At 34.5% G+C, this 24,434-nt stretch overlaps 1 protein-coding gene across 24 annotated transcripts in view; it reads left to right on the forward strand.

Annotated features, from left to right (window-relative positions):
• DMD (dystrophin) overlaps positions 1–24,434 on the forward strand; it is a 1,239,454-nt gene that overhangs the window by 1,039,662 nt on the left and 175,358 nt on the right. For 23 of the 24 annotated variants that reach the window (XM_066990426.1, XM_066990448.1, XM_066990428.1 and 20 more), the window contains 4 exons: positions 131–303; positions 3,730–3,886; positions 11,295–11,415; positions 12,148–12,416. In XM_066990426.1, the coding sequence (XP_066846527.1) occupies positions 131–303; positions 3,730–3,886; positions 11,295–11,415; positions 12,148–12,416 (720 nt within the window). Of the gene's footprint in view, positions 1–130; positions 304–3,729; positions 3,887–11,294; positions 11,416–12,147; positions 12,417–14,202; positions 14,303–24,434 lie in introns of those variants that run through there. The other variant, XM_066990443.1, reaches the window with a different exon arrangement.

The raw sequence follows: 24,434 nt of genomic DNA on the forward strand, positions 1-24,434 counted from the left end.
GCCATGAAGGGAGTAACTGAAATCTGTGCTAACTCTGTGTTGGACTCTGGATTTTTCCACTCTTTCGAGAAGTGAAAGCTTCTATAATTATGTAAGAAATCACACATTTTGTTTTCTATTACTTCCATAGGATTTACAGGCAGAAATCGATACTCATACTGACATCTTCCACAACCTGGATGAAAATGGGCAGAAAATACTAAGATCCCTGGAAGGCTCTGAGGATGCCGTCCTGTTGCAGAGACGTCTGGATAACATGAACTTCAGATGGAGCGAGCTTAGGAAGAAATCTCTAAACATTAGGTAGGACATGAATGTAAGCGAAAGTCTACAGCTGGTGTGTAAGACATTCCATCTGCCTTCTACCAGTAAAAGAGTTTGAACTTGTTACTGATAGCACTATTTCTATCCATTTTGAAATGAATAATGCTATTTTGAATGCTGGCTTAACTTTGTAAGAATTATCAGAGGGTTTTTTTGGTGTGAAAATGATAGTAGGGGATTAGGATTTGAGACATATGATGAGGTTTTGTAATTACAAAAGGAAAGATTAGCATGTTTAAAAAGTAAGTGTACCCCCTCTAAATGTAGAGTTCTTAGAGTTGGATATGACTTATCATTGAGTCATGAAAGAAAATGATTAGACAACCTATATTTATGATAAGCTTTATTTCTGAGGCTGCCATTTCCAGTGCAGAACTAAGAATAGCCTTGCAAATGAGAAGACGTTATTTACGATTTTGGCTTCTATCTGGGAAATGGACGGAATTATCAAGTAAAATCCAGGGGTAAAAGGAAATCCATATGTAGTGTTGTAAAAGGAAAAACTTCTCCCTGCAAGAAAAAAAATATAATAAATGGTAATATTACAAATCATGAAGTAGACATATAGGCTTCAGTGGGATGAAAATTTCAAAAGAAACTATCAAGAAAACTTCTCTTCAGAAATAACGTCTTTCACAATAGACAGCCTGGCTCCATTGCATTCAGTCTCGGGCATTTTTTTCATTTGCTCACTTGCTGTGTGTTGGTGGTAGTTCAGAGGCAAAAGAGGCAGAAAAAGGCAGAAGTGTTTTTCAAAGTAATGTATGAAATATTAGCTCTTTTCAGCTCAGGCCCTGAGGGAGGTCAGTCTGTGTAATGACAAAAGCCATCTTCATAACATCAATCATTAAAAATAAATGAAGGGTGTCAGGTTGAAAATATATTAGTAGCTAAAGAAGGAGACACATTCCTCCTTTTGTTTCTGAGGAGCAAAGGAAGGATATAATACTTCAAGGTCTCTCTGAGATTTATTTCTTAAGATAAATGTTACCCATGAATTTGACAAAATACAGTGATATTTGAGGAAAAAAAAAAAAACAAAGTTGGCCAAATATCGGTAATTAAATATTAAACCTGTCCTTCAGTATTTGTGGTTCAATATATTGCTGCCATTGATCATCAGACGTAGTAACCCTAGTTATATCGCAGTGACTTCTTGCATTAAACATTCAAAGAAACAGAACTCTTTTCTAAAACACTTGCTTTCAATAAAAGGCCCAACATACTGACTAGGATAAGAATCAATTTGCAACCCCTAAGACATTCAAGTTAAATGTTGCTGGCCACCAGATTGAATGAACAGGCTATTCTCAATTTTGTGCTTGGTGCTATTTCTTTTCATCACACAGTATGGAACAGATTTCATCATGACTAGTAATATTTACTCAAAAGAGGTGTAAGAGCAGAAATATGAAATGTTCCCCAGACATCAGTCACATGACTCTCCTTATTTAGTGAAAGTTTTAGACTGCTGAAACAGAAAAAACATCCTGTCCCTTAGCTTGAGTGGGCGTTCTTTTCTCAGTCTGGTGCATTTCAGCTAGGTAAAATGTATGGTAGATGTCAAGAGAAGCCAAGTTCATTTCCATTATTACCTTGCTTTCATTACGGCAAGTCAGCACAGTCTATCCTAATGCTTTCCTTGCTTTGAAGAACTCGATTTTAAACTTATTTCCTGTTATCTGTTTTGTCTGCACGTGCATGAATACATTTATAAATATATGAGTGTGTGTGTATAACGTGTACTAGCATGCACATGTACAAATATATATTCACAAAACTGAAGGAAGGTCAGAACACGATGGATTTGGGAGGGCCATTCACTGTACTAGGAAAGGTCAGAGCACAGCAGCAGTGATTGAACCTCTTCGGACCACTCTTGTGTTTTCTCCCTGCAAAGCCAGACCTGAGGAAGCAGGGAAAAAGAGAAGACCCTCATGTTCACCTCCAGTTGCTGCCCTTGTCTGGAGGAGGTGGAAGCTTACATTTGCTGAGATCAACTTGGGAGACAGATGACTTGACTCAGAAACTTTGTCCCTTGACTGTGTCCCCTCCAAAAGCCCTGTGATGCTTGCTCTTGCAACTCTCCTGCAACTCCCCTGCAACTCTCCATAAAATGGCCCTGCTTCTCTCCCACCTTGCTGCTTTCAGAGGCATCTTGGGACTTCCCTGGCCCTGGACACCCGCAGGTCTGGCCTCCCCCAGCGTACCTTCTGTGAGGCAGTTCTAACCCTTACCTTCAGGAATTCCTCATTTCCATATCCAAACTAAGTAATAAAGACTGCAAAGCATTCAGTCCAGTTTTGTCACATTTTATTATAGCCCATTCTATATGATGTGAGGAGTAGAATTTTCAGTCAGAAAACGTGGTTTTATTTGCAAACACTGAAAATTAAGAGAAATGTTATATGAACAAAGTTGGAAGTTAAACAAATGAGATGAGACAAAGAAAATCTATTTTTATTTGATAGTGTATTTTATTGTTTTACTGCTATATAATAGTGCTATTCATTTGAAATTCTAAGAGGAATTCTTAAATTGTCTGGGAATGAATTGGGAATTTCTTCCTGATCAGCAACTGAACAATAGCAGCATATTCGTAAGTCTAGAAAGACAGGCTTTTATAGTGATTATCTATGATATAAACAAAACTGAAGATTTGATCAATCAAAGATTTATCATGTATTTTCTCTCCACAGAAAGTAGTTGCTGAAAATTACTGTTAAAAATGCAACATTTACACATGTGCAGAGGAAATATTTAGAAGGTCACCTTCTGGTGGAGAGCTTGCTTGCATAAAGTAGTAGTATCTAAAATTTGCCAGTAATTTGATTAGTTTCATTTACACCTCTTTTCATGTGGCACAGATATTTGTGCAGCATAAGATGTTCCTTTAACAATTTCCTTGTTACTTTTCTGGGAAGTATTTGTTCTCTTATCTTAAAGGTGAGCAGCCACATGAATCTTGTGTGAGGTTGAATGGTTTGTGTAATGGTTTGGAGAAATACTTACTCTTCTCTGAATTGAAAAGTACTCTCTACATTTTGGTAGAGAGTACCAATCAATTGGTAGAGAGCCCTATATCTCTAGTCTACTAGCAATCCTAAGTGATGAGTAAATTATTCTCATACTAGTCCTGCATAATATTTGTGAACATTTAGTGAGACTGACAATCCAACACAACTATCAATGTGTTGACATTTCAGGCCAGGACTATGGAACCAAATTTAAATCAATGTTGCCAGACTCTGATTCAAAGCTACTGAAACTTTTTTTAAAAGTTTTGTTTTAAAAGTCATCAAATTAATGAAACACTAGGATCTTTATCAGTAAATGTTTGCACAATTTGGTTTTTTTTATTTTCACTTAGCCTGAATGTATCTGATACTTAACGCATGCTTTCAGATCCCATTTGGAAGCCAGTACAGACCAGTGGAAGCGTTTACATCTCTCCCTTCAGGAACTTCTAGCATGGCTGCAATTGAAGGAGGATGAATTAAAACAGCAAGCACCCATTGGTGGAGATCTTCCCACTGTGCAGAAACAGAATGATGTTCACAGGGTATGATTTTTTTCAAATGATTGTTTTGTTGCTTTTTGTTTTGCAGCTTAGAGTTTGGTGAAACAGTGTGTGTTGGAAAAAGATACCTTTTAAGATATATGCTAGAGACAATGAAAACTGAACTTTTACATGAAAATACTAGCTGCAATTTTCAAACACAGCTTAAAAAATTAGTCTGTTGGAGAAGGGAGTATTTACTATCTGTCCGTGATAGCTCTATGAAAATGCTGTTGTTTTTCAAAAAAGTTAAGCATACCAGTTGCTTAGCTTTTTCGAAAAGCTACACAGCATTTTCATAGAGCTATCACAGACAGATAATTTTAATGACTAGAGCAAATATTAATTTAATCTTATTTGAAGATTAAATAAGTAGTTCTGATTTTTTTTTTTTTTTTAGGATCAGGCATTTAAATCTTATGAGTTCTTTTCAAAACCCCATTTTTCTGTTGTTTTTGTGGGAATATTTATGAAAACAGTAGCTAATATCTGTTGTAATGCACAACTGTGTGCATCAGGAAACTATTCTGGTTACTGATTGCTTCTGTCCCTGCTTCGTACTAATTTCATCAGGGAATTCTTATGGAAAGGCAGTAGCAGAGCATCACATGGAGACTGGTCCATACTAAGCTTTGTGGTAGAAAGAAACGTAAATGCAACTCTTGTATGGGATTTTTTTTGAATAACTGTTCATACAAAGTTTGAATTGATATTTTTGTTTATTTATTTTAGGAAAGGTATGCTTTAATTATGTACTCCTAAGCTGAATCAAGCTTACACCTGTCTCAGGCTAACCTGATGTCTGTTTTCAAGTAAAAAAAATGTAGTTTGCTATGCCATTCCCAGACAGCTTGATACTATGAGAAAAGCATATTACAGACCTAGTGATCATCATCACAAAATGTTGTGCTGCATATATGTAATACTGTTTCACAATACCATTTGTGAAACTTGTCAAAAAGAACTGTTACTGAAGTTCCTAGATCTCTGTTTTTATTACTGCATGGAGAAATCTAAAAATGGTTCTATAAAATGAAATTGGATCTGGAATACCTGTGTTTTCCTCATTCATCAGATAGCTGTACTATAGATATATCTCTAAATGATTGTTCTACCTCATCCCAAAGAGTACAGTTGAGAGCAAACACTGAGAAGATCAAGTTTAGAAAGAGAACATGACATATCTTTATGCTTTAAGTTATCGGGAGAGCAGAGTTTGTGAAAAGTCCCAAAATCTTGTATAAAACTAGGCTTGGCCTTTGTCATAGGCAAATAGGCTTTTGCCCACAGTAGCAGACTGATGGGGAGTAGTGGCAACATGGTCCATTTTCTAGGTCACGACAGAACTTTTGTCATCTGATTCATATTTGAGTATTTGAAAACATTACCTTTCCTCCTAGAGCAAAGAAATAAATTTTTCAGCTAGAGAAGTTACTTCTCATAAAATTTTAATGTTGTATGTTATTCTGTAAGCTATTCAAAAGGTTCCCAGAATTCATCATAAAGGTGGCAAGACTTCAGTGATGGACTAAGTGACTGTCACTCGCAAATCAACCGAAGTGCTTAAAACTTTCAGGGACAAGAAGTGTTACATAAAAGTAAGGTACTATAAATAGGTGCAAAGTGACTTTACAAAATAGGTCTTCTCAATTCTCCTTTTTGATTATCTTCTCTCCCACATGCAGATACATACAGACACAAATCTTTGGTCATCATGTCTCAGTCATTTCTTCGTATCAAAGCTAGAACATTTTAGTTCCTTTTAGAAATAACATTTCTTTCCTTTTCCCATGCTGTAGCACTTCTGTAGTTTAATGTGAGGCCTTTCTAGCTGTAGGTGCTCTGATACCCTGTGGGAAAAAAGAACAAAATATAATCCTTGAAATTAGGTCACCCTGTCTACTCTTCAAAGATCTCTTACAGAGAAGGAGGGAAAAACAATCACTGGAGAACTCTTCTGACTTCAGATCGTCTTTGACAAAATCTGTGTTTGCAGCTTGGGGTTTTTCTACTCTTTTTTTTTTTTCTTTTCCTAAACTTTATGGACTTTCTGTTACTCTAAAAGTTTTTCTTTAGAGAAGCAGACATACAAAGAGTCTTTCTGAGTGAACAGCTTAGTCCATTTCTGAACATCAAAAAAATGCTTTTAAGAAGGTTTACGCCTCAAATGTAAAAGTCTCCAGCATAAAACTGGAGCACAGTTCTGGTGAAAAGCTGTGTTTTCAACAGTTTTGGGTCCCTGATTAAAACAAACAAGAACAACAACAAAAAAAAAACCACCCCCCAAAACAAAACAAACAAACAAAAAAAACCACCTTAGCTCTCAGTGTGAAAGAAGAGAGTAGTTAAATTTTGAACTTGATTACATGAATCTGTTGATTGCTCATGTTGTTCTCAATGTAAACAAACTAAGTCTCTACCTGTTTCAATCCAAACTTCCAGCTTTGGTCTTTCTATGTCAATACAAAGTCTTTCTTTCTGTGAAGAATTGTTTTTGCCAGTTAAAACCAGAAGACAACCCAGGTAATTTCTTCATTGGAAAGAAGAAAAAAGCCTCAGCAGGGAAACATGTATTAGAAGCTGGTGTGGTTTTTTTTTGTTGTTTTTTTTTGTTGTTGTTGTTCCTTAAGGAATGTAACTTAAAATAAAAAATAAAAATAAATAAATAACTTATATTTAATCTCTCTATCTTTTAGAAGACTATCTGGAATACCTCAGATATTCATAGCAGAAATAAAAAGAAGTTTGTTCTTATCATTTGAATGCTCCCAGTTGCCAAGATTGGTTTTAAAAATTTTAAGAGTAGGATTCAGATGAAAATTTCAAGTGCTTGAATCTATGCCAGATGAGAGCTTGAACTCTACTGAGGAAAAAAAGATATACACGCAGTCAGATTCATTGTTCCATAATAAATGTGAGATGCTTTTTAGAGAAGGCACTTTGGAATTTATCCTCAATACGCCCACATAAGTGCAATTTGTTTGAACTAATATATATGTGGATCATTTTGTTGATTTTTGGCATCTGAAGAAAAATGTGTCTATGCCAAAGTCCTAGAATGTGCAAGTTTGGTTGTGTTTTTTTGTTTTCATTTTTAAAATCAGTGATCTGAAATACTCCTGTTCATCAAACTATCATTTCTTTATCCTGAAGTTTTCTTTGCTTTATTATGAGTCATGATAGTGTTTTAATGAAATCATGTCAATAACTGTGTACATGTCACTATTAATCTCAGTTTCCTGGACTGTAATTTAGACATTGCACAGGTAGTCTGTTTTTTCTGTCATTCTTTTAAGAGTTGCCACATCTTCTGTGTGGAGATTGTATTACCAGCATAAATAGCATTTATGAATACAGTAGTTAATTATTAACAAGTCCCTGGAAACCCTTTCACATGGAATCTATAGCAAATGTGCCTGAGGAATATAATTTGTGCTTCAATACATGAACCTGTTCTCGTGGCACAGTTGATATCTGCATTTTAAATTTGAAGACCGAACACATTTTTAAAAGGCATTCTGATTGGGAAGCATCTTGAATTCATTTAACTGTACTCTTTCTCCTTAAAATTCATTAAAAGCAAAAGCATCTGCTTTTCTAATCATAGAGATTAATGCCAGTTTTATTAATATAACTCTGTTTTCCCATTCTATTTTCATCTTTCAATTTAAACAATCTGTGTTTCTCCAGCCGAAGAGATTTCTGGACATCCATGAGAAGGTAGTGGAGGTCTGAGATAAGCTGATCAATATATGCATTATTAAAGTGGTAGACAGAATGCCATTACTGCTGTAGTGCTGATGACAAATAGAGATGTTTAAATAAAGTAGTTTACTTGTTTTTTTGGCAGGTCATACATTATGTATGTTCGATTTCCTCTATAGTCACCACAAAGTGTGGAAGAGGGTCAGGAATTCAATGAAATTAGCCTGATATAATTAGCTGTAAATTAGACATTCATTTAGGCTAATTCTGTTATCAATGATGGTCTGTTTATTATAGAGATGTATTTGTCAGAGATTTAGATAGATTAGTTTTTTTTCCAAAAGAAGAAAAAATGTAATTTATTGCTAATTATGATTTTTAGTGGTAGTGTGTATGTATTTTAAAACAAAAATTTAATCAGAAAAGCTGGCTTCATACAGTAAGAATGTTTTGTGGAATGGGATAGTATGAAGTGAAAATTCATCATTTTTAATTCTGTTCTGTGCTATTGCTTCAGTCTCATATTTTTTCATTCTATCCTTTTTTAATTTCTTATACTGAAATACATTTTAACACACTTGGTAGAAGTTTTCAGATCAAAGCTAGGGAAGGCAATGAGAATAATAAGTAGATCTTAGCATCACACCGTGCTGTTCTAAAACTGGATTTATGGACTATAATCCCATTCCCTAGATCCAACATCCAGATTGGAAAAAATGGAAAACATTTAACACATTGGCTCACTCTTTTCCTTTAGTAAAAGAGACTCTTTCTGTTTGTGCAAAAATTTGTGGAGTCGGAAAGTTACCATTAGTATTTTTCTATCATTTTGGGAAGATAGATGTGATGGTTCCTGATCACAGACCTTATGGGATGCAGTATGCATATCTGATTATGTTGTCCTTATTCTGTTGCACATGAGATGATGGAAGAATGTGGCTATAACCTTCTTTTGGAAATGTCACCATGTGTATTTGGTTGATATGGTCTTTATGCAAAAGCAGTACAGGCTGAAAGAAGATACTTTGTCCTTCTCGTCATTTGTACATGTAAATAGCTAGGTCTGACCTGACTGCAGCAGCAGCACTCCATACAGCAGTACTTCTCATTCCCAAATATGTAGCTTAAAGGCATTTCTGACTTTTATAGATCCTATGAGTTGTTGCAGCTCTGTGTTCCCTTACTAGAATATCTACATCTCCTTCCTGCTCTGTGGGGCGGAAACAGACCTTTCTGTATGTGCCTTCTGTTTGATTGGTTTTGGACATAAACATTTCTGAAAAATAATACATAAAGCATATTGTATATTTTAGCTGGCATAAAACTGTAATGTTGAAAACAAACAAACAAACAAACAAAAACAGTATGACTATGGACGTCACTTTCAACATCACCTGATGAGAGCAATGCACACAGTGCACAGGGGAACATTTTAAGCTATGCTACCTACTGGCTTGCTTGAACTGCAGACCTGCCGCACTCTAGTGGGACTGAAGGCTTCATTTAATGTGAGATGAGCACAAAGGCTAGTGAAAACAATTGTCTTTCCTTGTTTGGAGGCTTGGAAAGGGCTTATTATACTTTCTCTTTCCATTGCACTTTGTGTAAGAGTCAAGTACGTATTACAGAAAATTCTAAATCTAAAAATATCTTAAGCTAAGCAGTTTTAACCCTGGAGCAACCTCAATGAGTTTATATGCAGAGCAATGTCCAATGGTATCTTTCTTGTTAATATACAGTACTCTTCTTTATTTGTGAAAATAAAGTGTTTATTCTTATGGGTCAACATCATCGTTTAAAATATTTATCACAGCTATTCAGGAGACAATAGGCTCCTTTATGATAAGCAGATGTTCTGTGAAAGGTTCCCACTTCCACTGATGTCCGTGACACAAAATTGACATTTCTGACTGCATTGTTTCCTTCAGGAAAGCACACTGCTAAATGACTTTCATGATTCACAGTTATGAAACTTATGATCAGTTCTTGACCACTTCATAAAAATTTTATTTAGTATTTATAGTAGAATAATGTAGTCATATGCTTATGTTCCTGAAATGTATTAAGAATATTTTACCTGTGACTGCTCACATTATAAACTGCAGGTGTGATTCGCATTATTAGTTCTGTTAGGTATTTCAATATAATTCAGAATGTAATGAACTTTTTAATATTGAATTTTTAATTTTCATTAGTGTTCACAGTAACCCAAATTTTGTTTAATATTTAATTTAATTGACTTTGTGAATTTATTATGGAGGAAGCCTATATAGTTCCAGTGTTATAAAAATAATTTTCTAGTCCCTGGAGTAAAATATCATTTTTCCTCTTGTAGCATATAGCTCTCCTTTTTGCAGTATTACGTTGTGTGATACAATACACTATATCTTTCTGCATGTTTTACCTTTCTGCCAGTCAAAAACAGTATGCATTCTATACTGTTTTATAAAGAGAAAAAAAAATGAAATAAAATATTTAGGTAATACAACATCCTATATGGCATGCAAAAGACCTCGTACAACATGCAACCCACAGTCCAGCTGTCGTATGCATTTTAGTGCGGCAAACATTCTGGATTCAGACTAATAGAATCATAATTTCTCTTACAGGGAAAAAAAGGAAAAAAAAAGTGTGTACTGAAATAGTTCCATATCACTATTGGTGTGAGACAGTACAAAACTGTCTTCACCTGCCAACACACATTTTAAATAATACTGAGATGTTTATCTTCAGCCTGCTGAGACTTCAAATACCAACCTTGACAATCTTACTGATGGTCATTTTAAAATCAGGGAATAGAAGAGAGAGGGGAGGAGGAGCTGTTGTTAGAGGGAAAGTGCAAGCAGAAAAGAGGAAGAAAAAGACAAGAAAGGAGGCCGGTGCTGGAAAGCATGTTAAGAAAGGAAGAGATGAAAAGGAGAGAGAGCTGATCTGAACAATGAGCTGAATTAACCACATTTAAACCTAAAAATGTGGTAACTGGTAATAAATACTGTTTAAAGGAATTAGGAATTAACTACTTCATAAAGACTACTTTCTTTTCTTTAATTTTCACTTGTGCGTGCCTGCATCTAAACTAGACTGTATTTCTGAAATTTCACCATGGCCTTGATTCTACTTTTCAGAAATCTCCTCAGTTCATGTAATTTTGGAAGAGTAGCATCTACAGTGCTACTAGAAGAGAGGTTTACAATACTTGTTTTTTGCTACTAATTAGATGTTAGCATGGCAATATCTATAGGTCCTTTTTTTTTTTTTTCCTTATGATATAACATTGCTATCAGCTGTAGCAAAGTGCTAGCTGTAAAGTACATTGGATTTTCCCTCACATTCTTGGAAATCTTACTTTTGGGAAGCATTAGCTAAGCTTGTGCTCTCTGATACAGAGCCAGACAAGGCTTTGTCCCTCACAGTTAAATTTTGGTGTTGACTCTTTATGTTAACTGGCAAAAGGGGTTCATCTCACAGTGAACAACTTGATCAGCAACTTTGGGTACTATGTAACATGCAGCCAATACATTTTGAATGCAATTTGATTTCAGGCTAAGCAAAAGCCAAAGATTATTGTCTTTGCATCATTTTTGATAGCTTCTTGTAAACATGGAAGCCGGTTTGGGAAGTTTTGTTTTTAAACTGACAAAAATAAGGGGTAGCACTCAGTCTTTCGTTATATATCCATTTACGATATTATTGTTTCGTCTCACAGACTCTCAAGAGGGAGCTGAAAACAAAAGAACCTGTTATCATGAGTGCACTCGAGACTGTGCGAATCTTCCTGGCAGAGCAACCTGTGGAGGGACTGGAGAAGCTCTATCCAGAACCAAGAGGTAATTGAGGAAAGAGCTGTAATAGCACACTGCTGGAAAGATCAGTGATGATCAACAATGATTAAATAAATTCTGCCAGCCACTGTGAGAGCATTCCTTTTACAATCCAAGCTGAATCTCAGTATTCAGAAACTGAGCTAAAAATATAGATGAAAGAAACCCTTAGTGATCCTTTTGAACACTGTGGAACTACACAGACATGCATATTTATAAGTAGATGTTGAAAAACAGGCTTTAAACTTTCTGGACTTATCTATAACTGTAGTTCCATCTGAGGTTTGAAAGTTGCAATTTAACCTAGAATTCAGCTTGTAGTCTAAGTATTACAGAACTAAACCATTTGTTTAGAAAGTATATGTCATATATCAAACAGATCAAGAGAAACCAGTACAGCAAAGCTCCAAAATCCACTCAGCTGCAGTGATTCACAGTGATTAATACTTACATATGTGTAGAACTATTTTGTTGAATCAGGACACAGTAAGGTGCAGCTAAAAGCTTTAAAATGCCATTACATACTTAAATGCATGTTTTGTTGATCAGTGTTATGGAAAGATTTAAATTTGAGAGATTCACAAATGAGCGCATATGAAATAACTACATATAAAAAATATGTCATTGGTTATTAATAGTTTTGTAGGGAGCTTTGAATTCCTTAGACTTACCCAGATAGCAATTATTTTTCTTCTAAGTCAGAATATGTCTTAAAAGCCTCTCAACTTTCACATTTAGAACTATCACCTGAGGAAAGGGCCCAGAATGTCACTAAACTTCTCCGAAGGCAAGCAGATGAGGTCAAAACTGAGTGGGATAAGCTGAATCTACATTCTGCTGATTGGCAAAAGAAGATAGATGATGCTCTTGAAAGACTGCAGGGTCTTCAAGAGGCAATGGATGAACTGGACCTGAAACTACGCCAGGCTGAAGTGTTCAAGGCATCCTGGCAGCCAGTGGGGGATCTGCTAATTGACTCTCTGCAGGATCACTTAGAAAAAGTCAAGGTACGTGTCAGTATATCAGTATTTTTAAGTATAAAATATTTGGCTAGTTCATTATGTGAATTCCAAAATCAGGAATTAACTTGTAAAAAATGAGAAATAGACAGCTTTGTAATATAGTGATTTACTCCTTTTTTTTTCTTTTTTTTTTCTTTTTTTTTTTTTAAGAAAGTGCATATAAAGAGTTTTATTATTTATGCAATTAAAATGGAGTGGAATCAACATTGAGAATGTATATTGCAAACACATTTCAGAAACACTATAGGAATGTGTAATATCCTCAGCCCGTTTAACTCAGTTCAGGAAATGCAGAGTTAAGTTTAAAGACCACAAGACAGGGTATATAGGAGAATATATGATGAATGTATGCAAAATTAATTATGTCCTTTATTATAGTTTGGTAAGCAGGATAAGCACATAATTGTGTGTATAGTTATAGAGTAGAATTTAAATAATTTAAAGTGTATGGCTTTGGTGTTGTTTTGCCATGACGGTGGTATTTGTCATCTGTCTCATTTGGTAGGTAGACTTCATATTTAATTTAGTTTAAAAACAAACAAAAAAAATGGAAAAAGCATCATTATTTTCAGTAATAATGCTTACCTGCTTTCAGGCGTTGCTTCATAAGATCACTGCTTATGGAAAAACTCATGAGGATTTGTCCGTTTTTGGCATGAAAGCCATGGCCAGACTGTATAAGTACTACAGGATTACTTCAGCTAGGGCACAATAGAGGTAGTTGCCATTTTGATAAGAACAAAGTGCCTCTGTTCCATTCTCATAAATGGGAATCATTTGTCATTTTGAAAGAGACCTGAGCTGACTGCTATTTTCTCTACTAGATCATTAGGATCTAAGAAAGAGGAAATAGAATGATTACTGGCAAGAAAAAATGCCTTTAAAAATCAAATGTAGCTTTAAAAAAAAAAAAAAGTCCTTGAATTTTAATTACATAGAAGTTTTAATGAGTGTCCTGTGCAAATATTGTGCAAGACAAGTGAATTTCGTGGTAGATGATCAACAGTTGGCTGCATAATTTCTTTTTCTTCTTTTATATGAACAGAAGAGATCTGTTTATAAATTATCATAACATGCCTTCCATTATACCCAGGGATTTTTTTGTGTGTGTGATTTTGAAGAAGATATTCTGAACAGAAACATTGAATACCCGATATTACTAGAAAACAAAGCAAGTTGCTTAATTCTAAATCTGTGACCATAAAGCTGCGACTCCATAATTATAGCGCTGAATCGTGCTACAGTTCTGTCCTGGAGGATGGAATAGAATTCTAATAACAGCCATGATAAAATAGGACTCTTAAAGCTTTTGAAAATCCTGAGGTACTCTCTCTGTTCATTCTGAAGTCTTAGCATAGGGCCAGACAGAAACCAAAAATTCTGTTTCAAGATTTAAAATCAGATGCTACCACCTACCCCCTACACTCATTTGGACCATATTTACTTAAAATATTTATATTTTATAGGCTATCATCCCTAAGATCATCAGTCAAACAGTAAATGAAAAAAAAAAAAAAAACAACATACAGAATATATTAATATCCTTGTAAGCTATAATTTTTCACATCCTATATGACAATTATAGGGTATTCTAGTGATACTGTGCTTTCAGCAGCTTCTAAATGATCATAATTAGTACTGCTTAGGTAATGAAAGAACGCAGTAGGGCAAAAGCTGAATAATTTTAACTCTGTGAGTACTATAATAATTGTCCCCCAAAGTGCTGCCTAGAATATATTTATTGTTCTAATGAAATGTAATTCCAACATAGATACTGAAGACAGATGCATATACTCACTGGGCAACGTAACCATGATTGTGAAATGAATAACCAGCAAGAAAGCTACAATTGCGCCTGCAGTTTGAAAGCTATCCTTATAAATGAATAAATATATGTTTAGGGTTTACCTCAGTTATTCATATTTATGACATCCATATTTTTCTTAGAGTGAAAGTTGTTTTTGAAAAGTTGTAAATCAACAACCACCATTTATGTAACCATAAAACAGAGCATTTAAATTCTTTAAAAGTTTTCAAGCTTGCATTTGCTACATCCAAACTAGATGTACAATAGAAACTTTGATCTTGATCTTTTATATTCTTAGCATATTTACCTAAGGCGTAAAAGTATTTTAAATATTCTCACAACCATAGCCTTAATTCTTGGGTTTATTTTTTTCAAAAGCTGAAGGAGAGGGTTTAGTGTAAAGACAGTGTATTATCTGTGACAGTAGCAACAAGATTTGTTTTTGTTTTTTAACGTTGTTTATGTACCATTTTTACATTGAACATATTTTTAGATAGTAAGCTCATTTCTTATTTACTCCTTGTCTTGATAACCTTAGATTACTATCTCAGTAATGATCAAATTTAGTCAGTTTTTCATTATTTCCCTTTGTTTTGTTAAAATGAATCCCAAACAATTAGAAAGCTCTTTTGTGTGTGTGTATGTTTCATTTCCATAGCTATTAAAGATGTGAGAGAGAAAAAATATTTTGGCAACTTTTGTGTACAATAAACTAAAACAAATCAAGGCCTTTCTACAAAATGCAATGGATATTTATATTCTCTAAGATTTAACAACTACATAAAAAATAAACTTTCAGTAACTGTATTACATTTGTTTACAAGTATTACTTGTAAAAGTATTACTTTCAAACAAAATTGTTGTTTTGAGGGGAAAATCAAGCTACTGAAAGAATTGCTCGTCTAATGCCTGAAAGTCTTAATAAGATTATGAAAGCTAATATGGAACATTTTCTTAATGGGTATGTAGAAGTGGCTCAAAGTGTTAGCCAGATAAGCATCAGCGTCTACTTTGCCTGTGCTACAGAAATGAAGACCATTTCTCCTAGTCTAAATTGGAGGTCATGCAGTGAAGGCTGAAGAAGCAAGAGAGATTTCTGGTAGAGGGACAAGTGGAGGGAGGGGAAAGTAAGCTCCAACCTGCACAGTACTGAGTCGATTCCAACTACATCCTAGTTCACTCTTCCAGTCTACAGACCCCGGCCTTAGCTCCAAAACTTCTCTAGTCCCCCAAAGTGGCATACGTGTCTGAGAAAGGAAAATGAGTTAAAAGCTGTTGTGTAGTTTCTAACGTAGAATTTTAAAACTGACTTTATCCCAATCTGAAGGACTGGGAGACTCACTGAGACCTGATTAAACTATGCAGGAGATTTTAGATGCCTTTAATATCTGCTATTTGGCCTACATATGGGAAGCTGGTCTGACATATACCTGGTTGCTACAGTTTTCTTCTTGCTTCTTGTTTTCTTCCCAGTAATTGATTGTCCTAAAGGTTAAATACTTTTCCTTTGAAAATGTTTGGATTAAAAAACTAAGTTTGCTGAAGAAGACAGAGTTTGTATGGCCTTCAGTTAGAAAAATTATTGTTAAACAATGAAGATTTTTCATTATAAATGATATTATCAGTCAAACATTATCAAATTGATGTATTCTACATCTCTCATCTTTGCTTTGTTTTTGTTTGTTTGTTTGTTTTGGGGGGGAGATTATTTTTTTGTGTATGTGATGTGTATCACAATGATTGATGATACTACAGTGTGAGGGAAAGTACCTATTACCTTCTATATATCTAAGCACCCCAAATATCATCTGAGCAGATCAGGTCAAATAATGGTCAAATGAGCTACTGTGATACGATTTCTTGCAAATCCTTCTCATAATGGAGATCACAGTAGCCTTCCCAAACCTAAGCTGATGAATATCTTCCCAGGGAATAACTTTGCCCAGTGCCATTTGTCACTGTTCTCTTTAGTCATAGTTGCTGGAGCTCTTAAAGTCATGGTGTGATGTTGAACTTGTGCAAAATAAGTAATCCTTGATCAGTATTACTGCCTTATTATTACAGATCCTTGGTCTGTATTTATGTACCAACTGGTATTTAGCTCTGGTTCTGAGGATGAGATAGTTTCAGATACCTCAACCAAAGAATGCAACGTAGACTACAGATCATACATACTTTCAGAGCTCTCTGCTTCTTTGTCCTGTTATTATCCCTTTTTTTCCCTCTCACATATAGGTGACCTTATAATCTTATCTGCAGACTGAAATGCAGCTTTCTTAATAACACGCAATCTCTCCCTCCTTGTTCCCCTCCCCACCCCCCCAAAAAAAAAGGTTATGCTAATAGTGTGCACCAGTCATTACTTGCCATACTGATACCTTCTCACTGTTTTGTTGTCTATTTCTCATCTAGCTGATGAGAAATACTAATAGTAATGGATGCTGTTGGTTATTCAGGGAGCCCTGATGAATTTTTGGATTTTGATACTTTATGCTCTGAAAAGTTCTTTGGAAGCTCAAAGCCACTCTTTTGGGATGTTGTGCCCAGAATTTTGTGACTGAGAAGGCAATATGATTGTAATGGTGCAGTTGTGCAGTTTATCTGTTACTGAAGGTAGTTCAGCTAATCCAGCATGCTTGAGAGCACAATGCAAAGTGCTTTCTCTTGCTAGTGGTACTCTACCATATCACTGGCAGCACAGGACGGGTCCAGTTATTAACAGTTCAGTTGCCTGCCATACACAATGCTATAAATGAACAGCGGAGCCTTTGTACTCCGTGAGGGATATAACTCCTGTCTGAATTTCTCTGAACCACTGTGAAGTAAACAAACCATAGAACAGGCAGTAGTGTTTGTGGTTCATCTTGTTGCAGGCAGAAGTGTGGATCTCAAGCACACCTGCCAAATAAAAGCTGAATTGCGTAGCCCTGTCTTCAAGTGACTCCATTCTGCTAGAGACTGATTTGTTCTCCTTTATTATCGCATAAGGAGGGTGCCTTGATTCAATATGAGGATTGTTAATGGTAAAAGGCAGAACAGAATTTAGTGCCATAGGTCTTGCATTTTCTTGTGAGCAGTTTTCATGCAAGCCTGAATCTTGCTCCTTAAGAACTGGTTGTAGTTGTTAGAGATTTACATGTATAAATAAAATACTTTCCCAGAAAGACTAGGAATTTTGTATATAGATTATGAATTTTAATATATTTAACATAACAAGTGTATCCACAGAGGCTGTAAGTATTATTTTTAATTCTTTTTTTGCAGCCTATATTACAGCTTTTACTAATTCTTTTCTACATAATTATGAAACAAAGGGCCATGAGGAATTCACATGAGCACTGTATAAGTAACCCTTATTTTCTGAACTGTATGCTGTTTAGCTCAGGCTTTCTTCAGCATAATTGACAGTTGTTGCCAATTGTATGCTGCTGACAAATGTTCACGGGAAAGTGCCAACCTGAAACTTCTTTCTAATTATGAACTGAACAGTGCTTGCATTTATGCACAGTTGAGAAATGAACTGATCTGCTCATCATCTACTCCAAAATGCCTTTCTATATGCACTCAAGCCTTTTGTCCCTAGGCATCTCTTCTTTAAATGAGATCAAAAGGAAGTTAACCCTGTAAAATAATTATCTAAATTTCAGTTGTGTGCATATGTGGCCATAGAAAGAAAAGAAATAGATTTGGCAAGCTTAAAATACCACATTCTTACAAAGTAATCCTAAAACAGCAACCTGAACTGGTGGACAATGAATGAACATAGGCAGTTCATTAAAAAAAAATAAAAATCTTCTATATTCTTCTGTACTTCATCCTGGTACTGTTCAACTGCTGCTTTGCCAAAAAGAGATATTTCAGAAAAGTGGACTCTTACAGTGCTATTATGAAGGAACTGTGCTGGCAGCTGCCTACAATGGAAACTCTGAGAGGAAAGAGAATTGTTGAATTTCTAGTTTATATTCTCATTCATAGTAAAATAAAACATTAAAAATCTTTAAAAAGTATTTGAAACAATGTAATTGATAATACATTACTTTGTAGTTAAAGTAATTCATAATCTTCTATCCTTCCTGAAGAAATAATATTTTTGGAAGGAATTATTAGGGCTCACATACAGAAAAAATAATGAGTGACACTTAAAAACAGCAATAGTCCGCATTTATCTCCTCCTAGCAAAAGAGATGTATACTGGACATGAAGAGACTAGGTTTAAATGGTTACATAGAAACTATGCAAGAAAAAATTATCTGGAAGTTACATTTCATAACCAGAATTTTCAAACATCTAGATATCAATACCAATACTAGATCCATATTACGGTAAATTGCGGTCAGACTGTAATATGATGCCTGTGTTCCTGTTAATTTTATGTTCAGGTAAAATTAAGTGAGCCAGCAGAGCTCATGAAGTCCAGTCTAAAATGACATTATTGCATATAACAGTGCATTTTGAGGTCTTTTTAATTTCTCTTCTTTAATAGTAGACACCATATATATATATATATATTAACTTGTCTGGTATTTTGAACAAATCCAGAGCACAACCCCATCCTTGTTTCAAATTTTTACTGTGTGTATCACTTTTTTTAAAAAAAATGTGCACCACTGTTTTCACCATGCTTACAGACAAATTTCTATTTCCATTTAGCAAAATTTGCTGCAGAAAAGCCTACGGAAGTAAGTGGCCCTAAAATATTGTTTCAGCAGTTTCAGTACTCATGGTCAAGGGTGTATTTTGACAACATACAAGCGTTACTCCCCTCTATAGCTCAACTCCTTATTATTCTTAAGTTTAAAGACCCCCAAATTCCAAAGCATTCCATACACAGAGTATTAGAGTATGAACTAAGATTTGCTTAAGTATTATTAAATTTTGTCCAACTAAAAGATGACAGAATCCTTTGGATGACAGCTAAGTAGAAAACTATAGTTGCCTTCCATGTAGGAGATGGAAGTATTAATGTTTCCTTCAGGCTAAACTGAAGTAACAACTGCTACAAATGCTTCTCAAGTTTTCCATTTCATACATACATCATTCTGTGATAGAATCACACAATGATTATCTCTGATGTCTCCTTAGACTACTTTGAAATGCATACACTTTTTTTCAATTTAATTTGAACTCCAGCTGCCTGACACCAAAGTCTGACAAAAGTCTGACAACAAAGTCATTCGGAATTACATTGTCTTACTTCCTTTAATTCTCTTAATATATTCTGTGCTGGACTCCATGATTTTTAAAAACTAACTCCTACAGAATAACTGTTCCCTATTTCATTTGCTAGCTTTCCTCCCACTCCCAAATTGTCCCTGAAACAATTATGATCCTCTCTACAAGCAAATTTTGTAATTGTGAAATATTTGTAGATTCGAGATTTTTTCTAAGTATGATACTGTAAAAGGAGGAGAGACCTAATGGCATTTTAGAGGACTTTATGGTTTTAGCTTTAAATGCAGTCAATAAAAACAAATTTTATAAAATACCAAAAACTCTTCAGCTACTGTTTTAATACTAATATAAAATAAAACATCAATGACCGTAACAGGATGTAATAAACTTTATTTTAAAATAAATTGAAATCTCAGTTAAATCTTATTTAAATTCATTGGAAATCTTTGTCATCCTGCAGATGTCCATATTTTATATTGAGGAATATTTTTGTTAATTTAAAATTTATTGAATTTGCTATGATGAAAATGGTAGTTGGAATTTGTTGCATTTTTAATAGATTAACTTTCAGGAGGTTGTAAATACCAACGACTCTTCAGCTAAATACATCACCTAATTGGTTGTACAGCCTAGTATGTTGTTTTTATCTTTTTAAATACAGTTCTATACAATAGAGAATTTAGTAGGTTTGGTTGGTTGGCACTCGTGGAGGCAAATTTAATTTTCCCAGGTTTGTTTTACATATGAAATTGGGTTAAAAACTGTGGAGTGCTTCATCACATTGTTGTACCAGTTTAGGTTAGTTCTGCTATGGTTCTTAGTTTGTAGTAGATGAAAGTTAATCAGTTCTGTTCTGTGGTCTTTTGTTTTAACAGCTTATGAATTTATTTTCTCACATGAAAAGAAATGTAATCACAAGCAGTTATTTAATATGTAATAGTCATGTATTTGCAACTGATACGAATTTAATCTAAAAGCCTCATCTGTCTTACTTTGCTTGGAAATCAGTCACAAAAGACTGCAGAGTTTGTTATGGTGATAACTAAGGCAATAGCCCATAACTAAGTTCATTTTAAATACATAAAGCAAACCATTATTCCCTCTGCTGATTCCTTTTGCAATAAATAAGCTATACATTTGTGATCTCTTCTGATTTAGGTGTTACCACTTTAATTATAGTGAAAGTTTTATAGAAATTAATATAATTTTTGACCATATCACACTATCTATTTTAATGTTTAATTTCCATTTTTCACATAAGAACAGTAATAAAGTGATGGGTAGGCAGAGAATTGTAATCTTAAGAGTAGCCTTGTAAACTTTAAACTGTCCTTGACTATACTATTTACCGGAATACAATAGAATCATTAAGATACAGAAACGTTAATGCTGTTCTGCTAACAAGGAAGAACCAAAAAGTGAGTATTCTTTAACTTTCTTGATAATCACAAGTGTAAGACATGGTCTCTGGAACTCTGGAATGATGGGAACATTTTGGGAAGGAACCAGTACCTGGGCTCCAGCTGCAACAGGTTTCACTAGAGCAATTTCATTCTTCACATATATACATTTGCACCTTATGCAGTCTAGCTAGAGTTGAAGTCAGAGACTATTCTGGATAAAGATTCTTTGAAAACAAGTCTGCTAATTGTGAAAGATAAAAGTTAGACTGATGTTCAGCTGAAAGGAGAATGAGAAGAAGCAACCTGACAGAGAAGCTTAGTGGCAGCATTACAATGCATTCAAAATGAATAATTTAATATTTGTTAAGCACATTTTTGTTTGCATCATTTTTGAGTATTTGTGAGAAGTGCTTGTATCTTTTGGTTGATAAAAGATGAGCTGTAATCTCCCCTACAGTGGCCTACACATAATTTGAGTCTTATTAGTATTCATATAGATTTTTTTTATCTTCTTCAGATCAAACATCTAGTGTTTTTGTCTATGTATATGTGCATGTGTGTTTGTGTATGTAATAGTTGAAAATGGTCGTCCAGAGTTCTCTACACTAATAATCAATACACTTACCTTGTCTAATTTATTGCATAATTAACTTCATTGTTTTTCTTAATGATAGTTCCATCTGTTGCATTCCATTGAAAAACATCATCTTTTTAAATTACTTTTTCTTGCATTAGATTATAATAGGTATCTTAATATTATTTTTCTATTTTAAATGTTAACATTCTTGTATGAGAAAGAAGTATAACAAAACCTAAAGAAGTAGTGTTTTGAATAAAATATGTACCTGAAGATTAATGTGCATAAGTGTATTAATTAATGCAGTTATTAGTAGAACGGATTGACTATTTCTCTTTGATTAAGGGCCATTGGGATAAATAATAGTTAACTTTTTCCTTAGGTGTAGAAAAAATCCTGAATTCTAAAGAAGAAAATAGGTGACCAGTAAAAAAATTGATTTTTTTTTCTACCTCCAACCCACTTTGGTAGAATGTGCTATTATTAGATCAACAGTTTTCATTTAGAGCCAAATTTTTCCTTTTCTGAACTTATCCTGCTGATTTCAGTGGGAGCTCAAAGTGAACATCTGCAGGCAGAATTTGACTTTTTAAGTATTGGTAATCTCTGATCTCAGTTTCTGATAGCCTGCTGAGAGAAGTGACTAATACATGTATAAAGACTTGTCTGTCTTTTTATGCCTCTGAAGTTCAGAATTGAGGTCAGACCAGAACATTTTTAAGAGATTGCTGTTTATCAGAATAAGAATGGGACTTGAGCTTTTAGAAGCAGAATTAAACACCGATGTTTAAAAACCAAAGTGTTATACCTACTCTATGCTGGTACTCTAGCATTTAACAGAGCTTTTTGTTTTATCTAGTCTTCCATGTAAATCCAGCACAAACAGACACTTAACTGATGACCAAGTATTAATACTCCTGGACTTGACATTACATCAGAGATGTTCTTGAACTCTTGTGATTCTGTTCAATTTTTTTTCTTTTTTTTTTTTTAACTTGGAAATGTAAATATTTACCACCACCACCACACCACCCTGAAATACAATACCAGTAACATTTTTTTTCTTTTAGTGTAGTACTATTTTATTTAAGCTTTTCTAAGTGAGTGTGGCTCAGGCAAGTGGGTAGATAAAAGGAGGAAAGGTATCTCCAAGGAGCAAGTATACCAGAAATCCTGTGTCACACTGATCTTCTATGTATTATCTCCTCTTGAAACATTTCCAAGTACAGAAAAGGACATATCAGAAGTGTATGTATAACCTGAGACTTGTATGTTCATTAAGATGCATGAGGAGGGAAAAGGAGGAACGCTAGAAGTGAATTTTAATGCTGTCTGCTTTCTGTGAGGCCACGTTTTTGTTTTTTTTTTTTCTCCATTAAGAGGTCTGGCAGCATTGTTTTTAATAAAATCTTTGCTTAGAAGCATTGGCTCTCCTATTCCTGTCACAATTATGGACTCAGGGAATGTATTCTGCTGTTATATCTATCAAGTATGCAGATTCTGTAATGATATTTTTACTATGATATCGGCAAATCAATGCACAAAATAAAATCAATTTATCAAGCTCGTATACTGGTAAACAGTAGTGATTTAGGGACTGCTTGAAGTAGGGAATACAATGAATGTTAGATTGCCTGGGATGCTTATCAGTGACACATTGTACTATAGTTTTCTCATTTTAATACCTATTATTTAAAGCCTAATAGAATTTTGTCTTTTTGTTCAAGGTTAACCCATAATAAAACCTGGTAATTGGTAGTTAGTGCTTCTACAGTGCTTCTCATGTTCCAGGTAGTATGAGTTAATCTTCTCAGCTTCTTTCTGAAACTGCAGTAGAAGTAGTATTATCCCCAATTTACAAATAGGGCAATTGAATCAGTGAAACTAATTTGTCCAGACAGCAATGCCACTCAAATTATTTCTATTCTCTTAGGCTTTTACCTGCAAATTGTTTTATTTTAGTACAGTTAAATTATCTGGAAGATTAAGAATGACAATTTTCATCATTTTCAGCTGGAGCCACAGCTACTCATTTCCAAGAGCTGCAGCCTGCTCTCCCTCCAGATGTGGCAGGGCAGCCTCCCACCCAAAAGGGTTTCAACCTGAATGCCTGGGAAGGTGCTACTTTAAAACCCTAAACCTGTTACATTTTTTAAGTTTTATTTAATTGTCTCATTATTAGTATTTTATTTAAGCATTCTTTCTTCCTGCATTAGCATAAAAAGTAAATTGTTCTAGGTTGTGTTCTACTAAAGTCTGCCTTTAGAAATGTATTCCCTTTTCTGGTGTTTTTGAGGATGTTCCCATTAGAAGGAAGAAGCCCAGGAATTTCCACCTTGTCTTGGAGATTTTGTCTTGAAGTTTCACCCCACCCATCATATAGTAGTGGTAAAGAGGAGAGTTATAATATTAATGAAAGAACTGGAAAATAGTAGTTTAGGAAAGGACTCAACAGTCTTTCTGATCTACACTATTCTGGAGGTTAAAGATTGGATGAAATATAATAACTCCTTCTGGTATGAAGTTCTGTGAAGAAAAAAAAAAAAAGTCTCCCTTTCTAAAAGTAGTAAAAATTCCTAATCTGTGTATGTTTTTTTTATTAAAAAAGAGAGGAAGAGTTTTTGAAGCTTCTGGTCTGAATTCTTTTAATGTTAGTTGCATGTCAGAATACAATCTGTCTTAGTAGCATTTAAGCTAGCTGTTGAATGGCCATGCTAGGAATCTATATTTTTCATCCTAGATTTTGAAATACAAGTTCTGCCTGCTGATGTTTGGAAGCTTGAGGTGGTTTGTAATATCATGATGCAGCTATTGTAACTTGTTTTAAGCTGCTTCCTTCTTTTTTGTCTGTGAAATACTACATTTACCTTTAAAATAACACGCTGCCTTACAAACACAATAGGGATTTACTTTATAGTAGGTTTTTTTTAGTTTACTTTTTTGTTAGGGCAAGGAGAATTTGTGTGAGTCTCTGTTGCCTGAAAGAGTTTTTTATAACATATGTTACTCAACCTTTTATGTTTGTGTATGTTTAACATACATTG

Source organism: Anser cygnoides, chromosome 1, assembly GCF_040182565.1.
Source record: "Anser cygnoides isolate HZ-2024a breed goose chromosome 1, Taihu_goose_T2T_genome, whole genome shotgun sequence".
NCBI lineage: Eukaryota > Metazoa > Chordata > Aves > Anseriformes > Anatidae > Anser > Anser cygnoides.